Here is a 13,746-nt window from a genome sequence, read left to right as displayed (position 1 = left end):
GACCTTGCAGAACAAGGTTCTGTGAGAGACCCCTGAGGGAGCTGAGGGCCTCCAGAGGTGAGGGACAGAGGATGATTCCGGAGGTGAGGGGCACCAGAAAAAAACAGAAAGACCTAAAGTGGTTAGTGAGGACTCTTCGGATATGGGGAAAGTGCTGAGAAGTGGACACCAAGCCAAAGGGCAGACTGTAGCTCTGTCTGCCCATGAGGCCGAGGCCTGGTCCCTGGAGGCAGGCACAGCCCTGAGGGACCCTCAGGGAAAACTCAAGCCAACTTCAGAAATTCTGTACTTATACACAAGACAAGGAACCATCACCAAGCTGCATTAAAATAAAAGCGATCCTTTCCAAGTGGATTCCTACAGTGAAGGAAGTTTCTTCTTCTCTAAGAGGAAAGAGACAGGGAGCAGTGCCTATCCTTGGGAATTTACAGCCTTGGAAAATAAAAATATGACCCTTGCTGTGTCCACTCCACACTGTCAGGCAGCAACCAAGTGCCTCGCGGCACCAGCTGACCTGCATCCCATGGGGCATGCGAGGCCGGGGTCTTGAGTCATTGAGGCAGAGTCTTGAAAACTGGCCAGTGTCTCCGGGCTGGCTTGAGGTGGACCCTGCTTGGCTCCAGCCCAGTCTTCTACTGCCCATCTGATCAGTAAGTCAACCCACAACTCTCAGCAGGCCGTCGAAAAATCAGCGTCCCCTTCCCTTGCCCCATATGACAGTTTGGATGTGAGGTGTTCCCCAAAGCTCAGGTGTGAGACAGTGCAAGGAGGTTCACTGGTGGTGACAGTTGTAACCCAGCGAGTTAACCCCAGTGGGATGAACTCTGTGGTGACTGAGTGGAGGGTGTGGCTGGAGGAGGGAGCACTGGGTGTGGCTTTGGTACACCTTTGTATCTGGACAGTGGAGTCTCTGCCTCCTGACCACCGGGTGAGCCGCTTCCCTCCGCCACACTCTTCCACCATGATGTTCGGCCCCACCTGAGCCCCAGGAGTGCAGCCAGCTGCCTGTGGACTGAGACTTCTGAAACCATGAGCTCCCAAGGGAACTTTCCCTCCCCTAAAATCGTTCTCGTCAGGTCTTCTGGTCACAGTGTGAAAAAGCTGACTGAAAGACCCCAATTTCCCGAACCCAATTTCCTAACCCCATGTCAGTGGCATGGCTGTGCCCTCTCCTCTCCGTGGCGTGGGGACTGACCTTGCCGTGCAGTTCCTTAGGTAGCTGCACACTTTGGGTCCTCTCAAACTGCTCCATGAGGGCTCTTGTCACCTGGCTGTTGGAGCCGGAGAGCAGCCAGAAGATCCTCTCCATGTTGTAGGGCACCTGGGCAGACAGAGGTCAGGGTCCCAGGCCAGGCCAGCCATCCACTCCAGCAGCCCCATCAGCCAATGCCTGGGCAGGACCTGCTCTCCCCGCCTCACACCCACCTGAATGTCCATTGCATTTGCCAAGGATGGTCTGACGGCCTCAGACAGAGAAAAGTCCCCCTGCCGGATGGCCCTGTGGATGATGTCATTGTGGTTCACTACGGCCACCAGGCGGATGGGCAGGCCCATCTTCTGAGCAGTGCACCCAGCTTGAAGTGAGACAGAGAGCAAGTTTTTAGAAACAAAAACAAACTTTTTAAAAACTTGGGCTTCACCCAAATTGAGAAATTCTTAACGCTTCTTAAATATTTTGTGGTTCAAAGGACACTGTCAATGTGAAAACTCATGGAACAGGGAAAATATTTGCAAATCACATATCTGATTAGGGACTTATATCCAGAAAATATAAGAAATTCCTCACAACTAAACCAAAAGTACAAACAACTCAATTCAAGAACAGGCGAATGATCTGAATAGAGACTTCCAGAGAAGATACACTAATGACCAGCGCACGTGAAAAGACTCCAACATCCTCGTGGAAATAGGTAAATACCAACTCAAACCACAGCGAGACCCACTGCAAACCCACTAGGATGACTAGAATCAAAAGGGCAGATGGTAGAAAGCGCTGGAGGATGTGGGAAACTGGAACATTCCCACACTGCTGCTGGGTACATAGGATGTTGTTTGGAAAACAGTCTAGAAGTCTCTCAGAAGGTCCACAGGACCCAGCCACTGCACCCAGTCACACATGCAAGAGAAATGAAAACAGAGGTCGACACAGATACCCCACACAAACGTTCCCAGGAGCGGTATTAATGATATCCAAAAAGTTAAAATAACCCAAAAGCCCATCAGCTGGAAAGCGGATAAACAAAACATGGCCGCACAGTGCCCCCTGCAGCCTGGAAACCGTCCTGCCAAGTGACAGAAGCAGAAATGACACTGCTGCCTGATGCCACTCTATAAAATGTCTAGAACAGAGAATCAACAAAGGGACTGCGGCCACCTAGGGCGGTGGGAGAAGTGGCTCGAGAGGAAAGTGGGTGACCGCTAACGGGGACAGGGTTTCTTTCTAGGGTGTGCTGGTCATGCAGCTCTGTGTGTACTAACATGCACACTTCAGATGCATGCACATGACACCAATCATACAACAACAAAGATACAGCAGGAGAGGACATTGCCACTCCCTGTTCTCTGTGAGGCTGACCCACACACTGGCCACCTACCAGACACAGAGGCCACTCATTCTCAGGAGAGAAAAGGAAAGTCCCAAGAAACAGGTCAAAATGACCTGTCTGGGGCCTGCTCAGTGGCAGAGTCTAGGTACAAAATGTGCTGTCTAAGTCCAGGGCGTGTACGTGTCCGTGTCCTAGGATCAGTGGCTTTGGGTGGCACTTCTGGGATAAGCCTGTGGGGGAGAGGGTGGCCACACAGTGTGGCAGCTGTCAACCTCTGTCTAACCATAGCAGTTCCTATTTGCACAGAGCAACCAAAGCATCCCCTGCCCAGATGTGGGGCAGATTGGGGAGGGTGTGCTACATCGGGGACCTGACAACCCAGCACCCAGCACTGTGCCCAACCCCGCAGAGCACTCTCAGTCCTGTTTCACTTGATCCCGGTGAATGTCAGGATGCCCTGAACAAGGAGGAGGAAAAGCACAGGGGCCCCACGGTGGCTGGCAGAGCAGGCACCCAAGAGCACCCTCAGCTCTCATGCCTGTGTGCTCTGCCCCCAGGGAGACCACGGCACCCAGCACAGAACTCACAGGAGGGTGGCACTGGTCACGGCCTTCCCGTCTGTGCATCCCTGCCTGGAGGGCCGTGAGAGGGCAGGAGGCTCTGGCAGGGGGGGTGAGGCTGCTGACCCTCCTTGTCACCACCCACCATACTCTCTGCTTTTGGTGGAGGAAGCCACGCTTCCTGGCCACAGAGAGGCTTCTAGGTCCCACCTAAACCACGGGGGCCTCAGAAGCAAGGCCACACACAGTTACAGAAACAGCAGTACTCTGGTCAGCACCTGCATCTGAGGACTCCACATCTGCAGACTCAAACACCGTCAAAAATATTTTTTAAAAACTGCATCTGAGCCAGGCACAGTGGCACATGCCTATAATCCCAGCAGCTGGGGAGGCTGAGGCCAGAGGATCATGAGTTCAAAGCCAGCATCAGCAATGGTGAAGTGCTAAGCAACTCAGTGAGACCCTGTCTCTAAATAAAATACAAAATCGGGCTGGGGATGTGGCTCAGTGGTTGAGTGCCCCTGAGTTCAATCCCCAGTACCCCCCCCCAAAAAAAAAACTGCAACTGCACCAAAGATGTGGAGACTTTTTCTTATGATTATTCCCTAAACTGTACAACTATTTACACAGTTTTTTAGTTTTTTGGGTTTTTTTTGTACCAGGGATTGAACCCAGGGACATTTAACCACTGAGCCACAGCCCCAGCACATTTTATTTACTTATTTTTTAATTTAAGGGTAGGGTCTCACTGAGTTGCTTACAGCCTCACTAAATTGCTGAGGCTGGCTTTGAACTTGGAATCCTCCTGCCTACAGGTGTGCGCCTCTGTGCTCAGCTACACGGCATTGCATATACTGTATTAGATGTCATCAGTCGTCATCTAGAGGAGACCTACGTCTTCAGGAGGGTGTGCTCAGGCTATGTGTAAACACTACACCGTTTTATAAAAGGGCTGTGAGCATCCTGAGCAACACCCCATGCGCACAGTGGACTGAGACGCCACCCGGTTGGGCAGCACTTCCCCTTATAAGGTTCCAGGGCACACGGATCTCACCTGCCACTCACAGGAGTCCTCAGAGACGATAGGCGTTCCAACCCCTGAACCCAGGGATCACCCCACGCCCATGCCACTGGTCTGGGCAGAACGGAGCCATCCTAGGTCCACAGGCTGCCTCTGTGCACCTGGACTGTGTGCCCAGCAGCGAGGACATCCTCCTGGGTACCTAGGCTCTATGCCTAGCAGTGGGGACATCCTCCTGGGCACCTGGTCTGTGTGCCCAGCAGTGGGGCATCTTCCTGGGCACCTGGTCTGTGTGCCCAGCAGTGGGGGCATCTTCCTGGGCACCTGGGCTATATACCCAGCAGCAGGGAGATCCTCCCATGGCACCTGGGCTGTGTGCCCAGCAGCAGGGACATGCTGTGCCACGGAGCTGTTTGCTGCCTCAGCAGAAGCTGGCCCTGCTGGAGCAAGGCCACTACTTCTGGGGGAGGGTACTGCCACATGCTGGGCAGCTGACCCTTGGCCTCGCATCTCCACACCCTGCTGAGTACACTGGGTCAGGCTCTGGAGCCCAGGAATGGGCCCTCACTCTCCCTCCACAGCAAGCCCACACTGTCCCCAGGAAGGCAGCGCAGGGGAGGGGCACGTGGGCTGAGAGGAGAACTCCTCCCTCCAGCGCCTTCCCAGCCACAACTCCTGAAGGCAGGGCCATGGAGGCTCCTCTGAAAGCCCATCTGCACAAGAAGCCTCCTTACCTGCAAGGTTCCCAGCAGCCCCTGTTGGCACCACCACCTCCACGGTGGGCAGGGGACACCCATCCAAGGAGGGCGCACAGCGGAAGTAGGCGAAGAAGTAGTGGGCCATCTGCACAAGGACCCGCGACCAGTTGACAGAATTCAGGCTCATCAGGTTGTGCTTCTCCACAAAAGGCAGGTCGGCAAACACGGCCTTGATGGGCATGTCCAGCTGGTCACTGTTCCCTTCCACTGCAGGACAGGCAGGCACTCAGGAGCTGAGGAAGCCCCAGACCTCCTTAGGTCACCTTGCTCAGCTCGGTTCTTGACCTTCATGGGGCTTAGCCTTGACGTGAAGACCCAGGAGAGAAACAGCATCTCCTGTTCTGTTGCTGAAATCCACTCACTCAAGAGACCAGAACGCGACACCAGAACCCCTTCCAGCATTCCCACTGCCACAGGAGATAAGACTCAGGGCCAACCTCAGGATGGGGGAGGACCCTCCCTGCACTCCAGGCCCACTCCCCACTCTTGTCCCCCGCAGGAGGATTGCTCCCTGGGGGACAGTGAGGGGCTGGCCCTCTGCCCCACAGCTCTCTGGGGCTGGGCTGGCCACGCACCCATGACCTGCTGTCACTCAGCTCACATGTAGGTGCCCTGCTCCCCGCGCCTAACGTCAGGTGAGCTCGTGTGGCCGACCCCCCTTCCCTGTAGCAGGGTGGGTCATCGGCCTTCATGGGCACATTACTGAGCAGACTTAGCAGTTAGCTGCCCATTAGATGGACGCACACCCCCCCACACATCCAGCTGGACTAGCAGTGCACCAGTACCAATTCTCAGCTGATGCCAGGGTCCATTTCTGCACTGGACCCACGCTGGGAGGAGAGGGGTGGATTTTACTGGGGAAACAGAAGCACGGGCTTCAGGGTCGTGAGCCGTTCTCCCCTAGCCACTGGCAGCAGTACTGAGGCTTGGGATTGGGCATGAGCCCCAGTCAGCCTCGCTAAACACGGTGGTCCCAGTCCTTGGCCAGGACCAAGCTGTTGGAGCCTGGCCTTCCGTGGAGTCAGGGTCCAGTTCAGAGGTGGGCAATGAGAGATGAGGGATGTCTGCTGCAGTTGTGGGAAGAATTTGCCACTTGTGAGGAGGAGACCTGGCCACCACAAGTCACCACACAGGACCAGGAGAGCTCAGGACTGGGGAAGGCAGAGCAGAAGAGGAAGAGCTTGGATTCCTGAAGGGCCCAAGACCAAGTCCAGTCTACCTCTGGATGCCCAGTCACAGGAGGAGGAAATTATTCTTGTTTCAGCTGATCTGAGCTGGATTTTCTGTCACTTTCAGCCAAAAGCACCCCAAATAATATAACCAGTAAATATCTAGTGCTTGCTGATTATTCTGTGCTTAAAAATTGCACACTTACATGGAAATCAACAAGCCTGCGAGCTGAATCAGTGTCCACACTCAACAGTCCTGTTGTCCATTCTCCCTCCTCTGAGACCAATGGACGACAGGAAAACACACATTTGCCACCATTTTTGAAAGGACGCAGCACCCCCCCCCTTCCAGCCAGCAGGTTCCAGGAAGGGAGGGAGGGAGGAGGCCAACATGCTGCCGTAAACAAAACTTTCTCCAAAGTCTGCTGCCTTGTTTCCAGAAGCTCAGCACATATACATACAAATCCACCCCCAACTGAGGTATACAACATGCTGCACTACTGTCCACACATGGCTACCACTACTTCCCACGGCCCCACCTACAGCCACAGGTGGAGGACACGCTCCCATTCGGCCCTGAGCTGAAAGCTCTCAGATGCCTGTGTACAGAAAAGAAAGAAGTAGGTGGCGGGACAGGGGCACAGAGGCCGCCAGGGAAGGCATCCTAAACCCACAGCTCGCAAGGCTGGAGGTGACCAGGACCTCTGCTGCCTGAATCCCGGGTATTAAAGTCCTGTGGTGACTACAGTAAAATGTAGCCAAACATGGGTGCTGTGCCCCAGACTCTGCACAGCACCCACCTTCAAACACGTGGACGTTCTCCCTCAACTACCAGAGCTGAGGTGGAAGGTCTGCCAACACCGTGTCAGCTAACCTGGGGACTGCACACTGAGGCATGCCTGCACTTGCTCAGTAGAAGAGCAGGGGCTTTTTGTTTGCTCTGGAATGGACAGGGGAAGGACATGCAGGTTCCTCCCCAGGGGAGTCTGCTCCACAAAGTTGGTGTTACATGAGAACAGCCTTGAGGGCCACACCAGGAGCCAGCAGCCTCGAGGGCCATACTGAGAACCCACAGCTATAGAAGGAATGCTCTGTTACTCCAGTGCTGCTGCTGACGCCTCAGGTGAAAGAGCAACGTGCCCAAAGTCTTGGTATACAAAACCCCAACCACAACCCCTGCTGCTCATCTCCCTGCTCCCACCTGGGGGTGCCCCAGTATGAGCTGGGTGTGAGGGAGAAAGACCAGGTACGGCCCCACCCAGTCTCCCATCCTCTCCACTCTCAGGCTCTGCAGTCATCAGACATGTTCAGAACCGACAGTCTAACTTGAAAACACACGGTTCTCTCCTCTCTCCAGCTGCGACAGTGCTATACCCTCAGGAGGTGGCCTCCTTGTGTGGCTAGCTGTAGGTAACTAGTGATGGGTAGCCATCTGTCCTGAGTACTGGGACCTGCTAAGCCAGGTCAGCTGCGTTGCCTCTGCTGGCAGGAGGGCATGAACTGCCAACACGCAGTGACCCGTACCCTTAGCTATCCAACACATTGCTGCCCTCTGAACTTCAGGGCCCGAGGACAGGAGCCCAGTTGCTGCATGGCCTTCTACACATGACGCAGTGGGCTGAGTCAGCACAGCGGTGGTGTTTTCTGGGGGAGGGTGGTTTTGAGCCTGCGCTTCCTACACAGTGCTGTTCCTAGGGGTTCCTGGTGTGGTCACTCTGTCAATTTAGGAGAGTGGGCAGCCAGGAGCCTCCCCAGAGATAAACCAAGGCAGAGCTCCAACCTCAAAATATGACCACTAAGAGCAGAAAAGGGGAGAGAAAGAAGAGAAGGAAGGACACTACCCCAGCCTCTGCACAGTACCCACCTTCAAACACGTGGACATTCTCCCTCAGCACCGTTGTCATCTGGAGCTCCTGAATCCTCGAGCAGTGGCCTTTGGGCAGCAGAACGATGATGTCCACATTCTTAGCCTCTAGAACACTCTCAATGGCAGCACTCCCAGTGTCCCCAGATGTGCCTGGATGACAAGAAGGGCGGCCCCTCCCTTTAAAACAGGGGAATGGGAAGAAGTGGCCCTCGGAGCATGGCTGCCAAATGCAGCAACTACCACTCTCCAACCCTTGCTGGACAGGAATTCCGCATTTAGCCCCAGTCTGTAGACTGTGGAGGAAGCTCAGGACCTCGGAGAGCGTGAAACCACACACCTGAAGTGTTCTGTGTATTTAAAGATACTTTCCTGAGAAGCATCCTCAGCCTCTACCAGACCGTAAGGGGTCCGAGGCACAGAAAACGGTTAAGGACCTTGCTCCAGAGGAGCCAGTGGAGGGCACCCTGCAGATGGACAGTGCACATTGGGGACACTCAGGCTACACCCCTCACACCTAGGACATGCACCTACGACCACGGTGATGTGCTTCTCCCTCTTCTCCAGGAAGTACTGCAGGAACTGCGCTGTGCAGCTCAGGGACAGGTCCTTGAAGGCACGCGTGACCCCGTGCCAGAGTTCCAGGACATTCAGCCCCTGCACCAGCCTGCACAGGTGGACCACGTCCTTGTGGCGGAATCTGCTGAAGGCGCGGTCGATCAGACCTACAAAGGTGGGCACACCGTGGGGGAGCATGTCACCTCTTCTCCAGCTCCCCAGGCTCTCGAGCACTTTGAAGTCTGGGAAATGTGCCCAGAGGCTTTCTGGCAGGTGGGTGGTGGATTCCCAGCTCTTGGTGGGCAGAGCTAGGGTGGGGTGCTCACCATTCAAGTCGTCCCTTGGAATGAGCTCAGGACCAATGAAGAGCGAGCACAGCTCCTTCACCAGGCTAGGATAGGAGAGTGAGCGCCACTGCCGCAGGGTCTCTCCGTCCAGCTGTGGGAGCTCCTCGGGCACGTAGAGGCCACCATCAGGTGCATAGCCAGAGAAGAGGGCTCCTTCAAAGTCAACCCGTGGGGCCAGCCCCCGGGTGCTGATGTACCACATGATCCTGGGGGCTGCAAAGGGGACACCACGGTGGCACCTGGCCCTCCAGCCCCCAGCAACCCACAGGCAAGGCGCAGCACCCAGCCCCTCCAGCTGGCCCATGAACCACCACGGGCCAGGCTGCAGCCCAGGCTGGAGACAGGAGCCTTCCTGAGTCCCCCGCCAGCTTCACCTGGCACAGGCCAAGTCATGACCCCTCCAAAGGGATGCATTTCACAGACTGCTACCTTGGTGAGGAGATAGGGAAGCAAGCTGGAAAAGAAGTAAGCCCAGTCACCGTGGAAAGGCCAGCCTTGGAGTGGGGCCAGGGACAGCAATAGAGGCAACTGCCTTTTTATAGCCCCCTCGGGAAGAACAAGTAGGTCTACTTCTGCTCAGAAACCTCCACCTTCCAAAGCTATTTAGAGATGCTGCATTTGACCTAGTGGATCTCAACCCTGGTCCTTCTCCAGGATCAATTAAGGAGCTTTAAAAAAAAATTCACGTGCCTGGAGCCCACGGGATCAATACATTAGGCTCTTTAATCATGCGGCTCCTGGAGGGAGCCCCCCTGCAGCCAGGATGGACAACAGGCAGCTGCTCATCATACTTGGCCTGGGACCCACCTGGTTTTAAACCTGGAAGTCTCACTTTCCAGAAAACCCTCAATCCCATGCAGACTGGTGTCACATTTCTCATGACTCAAACACTCAGGGTCACTCCAGGGGAACTGGGCTGCACAAAATAATCAATAGAAACCGAGAGACCTTTTCCTTTGGGTCCTGTGATGGCTCCTCTGACCTTAGGGGGTCCATTCAAATGAGGCAAGGGTTCAGGTTTCAGGGGGTGGAGTCTAGCTTTGTGATGTCTGCTGTCAGCAGGTTGACTAACACCTAGGAAGGCCACACCAAAGGTAGAGCAAGAGAGGGGACACACAAAGGGAGTTTTCATGGAATCTTCTATCCCCAACAGGGCAAAGGGGTAGGATTACAAAAGAATAGGTGAGTGTAGTTCAGCCCAAGGGGTAGACCTACTCAGAAGACTGGCCTTGCTAGCCAAGTGGGATAATGTCCAAGTCACCACAAAATGTGGTGATTGGTCAGAGCCTCCTGTTTCAGGACTGGAAGGTGTGGTCACTCAGAGTGGCTCCCCACAGACTGGCACAGCTGGTCACCTAGTTGAAGACTGGTGCTGACCTCTTGGCCTGGTCCTAGAAGACCGGTTGTAGTACTGACATGCTCATGGGCCCTGGCTAGCTGGCAGGGGCTTGTGGTGTGGGAAGACCACAGCAGTGAATTTAGGGGTTCTAGATGAATTTGACTGAGTAGTTCTTGGTACCACTTAGATTGTTCTGTGCTGACAGGGCTGGAAGGGACTCTGCCCCCTGGTGCAAAGTTTCTTGTCTCTAGGAGGGTGTGGCTAACACTGACAGAGAAGGACAGGCCTAGAACACTGTGTTTCTGACACCTGCTCTGCATGGGCCGTGCCCCACTCCTCTGCTGGCAAGTGAGTCATGTGGTTTACGGGCTCCATCATTGAACCCACAGATGTTTTGAAAGTGAAAGGGACAGAGGTTTTTGTGCTGGCACAATCGGTATAAGTGAAGACCCTCTCAGGCAACCAGGGACATAGGGTTGCCCTACACAGAAGTCCAGGTCAAAGACATGAAATCGAGCAACTCCAAAGCCACCTAAGATGGCTCAGCAAAGCAGGCAAAGTGCCTTGGAAGACAGGAACAGGGTCAGGAGGCAAAGGCAGAAGTGCCTTCAATAAGACAAGAGTTTCTGTAATTCTGTGGCAAGGGTCAGGGCCAACAAGCTGCCCCAGTCCCTGGAGTAACAGGAAGGCTTCACCAGCTCACTCCATAGGACCAGAGTAGAGAGAATGCTAGAGGATGGGGGAGGATTGGAAGGAGGGAGGGCTACAGGAGCAGCAGAAGACTATGTTCTTTGGATGCCCTTCCCCGGATGGAAAAGCACCCAGCCGCTGGGGGACTAGGGTCTGCTCTGCTCGCCACCAGACAAGCCAGAGGAGGCAGTCAGCCTGTCCAGGATCAAAGGAAAGAGGCCGACTGTACTCTGCACCTGTGGGTGATCAGACAGGTCCAGCTCCTCCTGGGCAAGGACTGTGGCGGTTATGTCCAAGGACCTCAGGGGCAGCATTCCCAGGACAACAGGGAAACGCTATAGAGAAGCACACATCAGAGGGTCCAAGGTAATGGAGAAGTGCAGAGATAGAGTCAGCTGCCACCAGGGTCACTAGCCGAAGAACAACATTCAGCACTGTTCTGGGACTGATAGCTGGGGAGCTGGGCGAAGTGGCAGCTGGAGTGTATTACTGTAACAATTTTCCCTGTGACTCCCTTGGATCTTATTCCAGACTGAAGACAGGAAAAAAATAACCTGGGTAACTGGTAAGGTCGCTCAGAGAGCTGAAGGCTGGGTCGGGATAGGGGAGGACTCGCTCTCGGGAAGAGACTGCAAAGGAAGCGGTGGGGCAGCGGGACGCTCAGTGCTGGGGGCAGAGGCCCCTGGGGCGGGAGGTGGGGAGGTGGGGCCCAAGACAGGGTCTGGGCCCAGGAGGCGACTCTCAGGAGGCCTGAGGCCCGCTCCCAGCATCTGCCCATGCCATCTTCCCAGTTCCGAGCTCATCAAGAGCTGCCAAACCCCGCAGGAAGCTCAGAGCACGGAAGCCTCCCCCTCCGGACTGCCGCGCGCCAGGAAGAGGCCAGCCCCGGCGCAGAGGCCAATGCGGCCCTGGAAGCAGGGCTGTCTGAGAGCCAGAAGGTGGCCCGAGAGGCAGCGGAGGGCGCGGCGACGCGGGGGCGGCGCGGTTACCAGTGGACACAAGTCGCGGCGGGCCTTCTGGGCTCCCCACGGCGCGCGCGTCCCTGGGCGAGCAGGGCTCGGGCCTCCTGGCGGGAGCGTAGGCTCCGGATGGGACAGGAAGGCTCCTGGACACTGCGGGAAGACCCAGCAGATCGCGGGAGAGGGCGGAGCAGGGGGCGGGAAGGGACAGGGCCGCAGGGTGGGAGGGGCGGGGCAGGGGCGGGAAGGCGGAGTGCGGGGCGAGAGGGGGTGGGAAGGGGCGAAGGAGGGCAGAGCAGGGGGCGGGAGGGGTGGTGCAGGGGGCGGGAGGGGTGGTGCAGGGGGCGGGAGGGGTGGTGCAGGGGGCGGGGAGGGCACAGAAGGGCGGGGTAGGGCTCAGGCGGGGGCGGAGCAGGGCGCAGGAGGGCAGAGCAGGGGGAGGGAGGGGTGGTGCAGGGGGCGGGAGGGGTGGTGCAGGGGGCGGGGAGGGCACAGAAGGGCGGGGTAGGGCGCAGGCGGGGGCGGAGCAGGGCGCAGGAGGGCAGAGCAGGGGGAGGGAGGGGTGGTGCAGTGGGCGGGACAGAGCGCAGGAGGGCGGGGCGCGGGGCGGGCAGGGCAGGGCGCAGGCGGGGGCGGGACAGTGGGCGGGGCAGGGCTCAGGAGGGCAGAGCACAGGGCGGGAGGGGGTGGTGCAGTGGGCGGGGAGGGGGCGGGAGGCGGCGCAGGAGTTAGGGGGCATGGGAGAACTGGGGCCTCACCTACCAGCACCAGCTCAAGTTGACTTCGTGCGGAGCCTCCGCTCTAGAGAGACTAGAAAAACTCATTTTCAGATGAGAAACCAGAAGGCTAGATAGGAAGAAGAAAGTCCCTTCCCTACTTTGGGCTTCCTGACTCTCCCAGCGAAACCAGAGAACTGGGCAGTCCTTAATTCTAAGCTGGATGTGGAGCCCACGGGATGGGGGACATCAGATTAGCTCAAAAAAATCCTTTACAGATGGTGGAATGTGATAGGCATCATTATCCAAAGTACATGTGTGAAGACACAATTAGTGTCAACATACTTTATATATAGCCAGAGATATGAAAAATTGTACTGTATACATATAATAAGAATTGTAATGCATTCTGCTGTCATTCATTTCTAAAAAAACAAATCAATTAAAATTTTTTTAAAAAAATCCTTTACAGGGGCTGAGGGTGCTGTTTGGTGGTGGAGAGCTTGCATCGCTAGAGCCTTGGGCTCAATTCTCAGTTGGGAGCTGGGCTCCTCTGTAGGGAAACACTTCAGTAGAGATCTGTTCTAGGGTTTAAACAAACAAACTAGCAAAAAGGCTGCTCCTAGTTCATTTTTAAGAACAAAGTCTGGGCTGGGGATGTGGCTCAAGCGGTAGCGAGCTCGCCTGGCATGCGTGTGGCCGGGGTTTGATCCTCAGCACCACATACAAACAAAGATGTTGTGTTAAAAAAAAAAAAAAAAAGTCTGGAACTTGGGGAAGAAATGACCTCCAGATAGTTCCAAATGCGCCTGGGACAGTGACTGACGTTCTCACATTCATACTCTGGGTCCCCTTAAGAGGCAAAGTTAGTGGAGCTGGACCTGACAGGTGGCTGAAAGTCCCTGGCCTCAGGGGGTTAGAGGATGTGGAGCCACACCTATTTCCCCCTTTATTCCTGGGGGACACTTTTCTAAACTTGTGATCTCTGTTAACTCAAGTGTCCTACAGTCCACACACTGGCCCACTTGACATGGCTGCACAAGTCTTGGCAGCTGCAGCTGACTGTCTAGTCTAGCCGGTCTCCTCTTCTGGAAGAGGAAGATGGAGGGGGCCTGAGAGACCCCACTGCTCCTCCGAACACAAGCTGGAACCAGGGGCTTGTCATGGGGCTCACACAGGGTCAGGAGCCAATCCCACTTTGACTCAGAAGCCCTATCCC

At 55.7% G+C, this 13,746-nt stretch overlaps 1 protein-coding gene across 4 annotated transcripts; it reads right to left on the bottom strand.

Annotated features, from left to right (window-relative positions):
• Positions 1–1,069: 1,069 nt before the first annotated feature.
• Positions 1,070–11,974, bottom strand: Thnsl2 (threonine synthase like 2). Of its 4 annotated transcripts, none has more exons than XM_077791948.1 (7): positions 11,842–11,974; positions 8,803–9,036; positions 8,449–8,643; positions 7,919–8,071; positions 4,862–5,092; positions 1,426–1,574; positions 1,070–1,321 (listed from the first exon to the last, which is right to left on the bottom strand). In XM_077791948.1, the coding sequence occupies exons 2-7, from the start codon at positions 9,023–9,025 to the stop codon at positions 1,073–1,075; spliced, it is 1,200 nt and encodes a 399-aa protein (XP_077648074.1). In that variant the 5' UTR covers positions 9,026–9,036; positions 11,842–11,974; the 3' UTR covers positions 1,070–1,072. The 4 variants fall into 4 exon arrangements, with proteins under 4 accessions (XP_077648074.1, XP_077648077.1, XP_077648075.1 ...); XM_077791951.1 differs by lacking the exon at positions 11,842–11,974 and adding an exon at positions 11,407–11,476; XM_077791949.1 differs by lacking the exon at positions 11,842–11,974 and adding an exon at positions 11,089–11,175.
• Between the last annotated feature and the right edge of the window lie 1,772 nt (positions 11,975–13,746).

This window comes from Urocitellus parryii, chromosome 12 (assembly GCF_045843805.1).
Source record: "Urocitellus parryii isolate mUroPar1 chromosome 12, mUroPar1.hap1, whole genome shotgun sequence".
In the NCBI taxonomy this organism is placed as follows: Eukaryota; Metazoa; Chordata; class Mammalia; order Rodentia; family Sciuridae; genus Urocitellus; species Urocitellus parryii.
The sequence above is the reverse complement of the archived record's forward strand: the minus strand, read 5'-3'. Positions and strand labels throughout refer to the sequence as shown.

What these genes read in the sequence shown, in the direction of transcription:
- Thnsl2 (XM_077791948.1), bottom strand. Translation starts at nt 9,025, where the DNA reads ATGTGGTACATCAGCACCCGGGGGCTGGCCCCACGGGTTGACTTTGAA. An exon ending in TCCAAGGGACGACTTGAATG is followed by an intron (nt 8,644 to 8,802) that starts GTGAGCACCCCA and finishes CCACCTTTGTAG; the next exon opens with GTCTGATCGACCGCGCCTTC. An exon ending in GCACATCACCGTGGTCGTAG is followed by an intron (nt 8,072 to 8,448) that starts GTGCATGTCCTA and finishes CTTGTCATCCAG; the next exon opens with GCACATCTGGGGACACTGGG.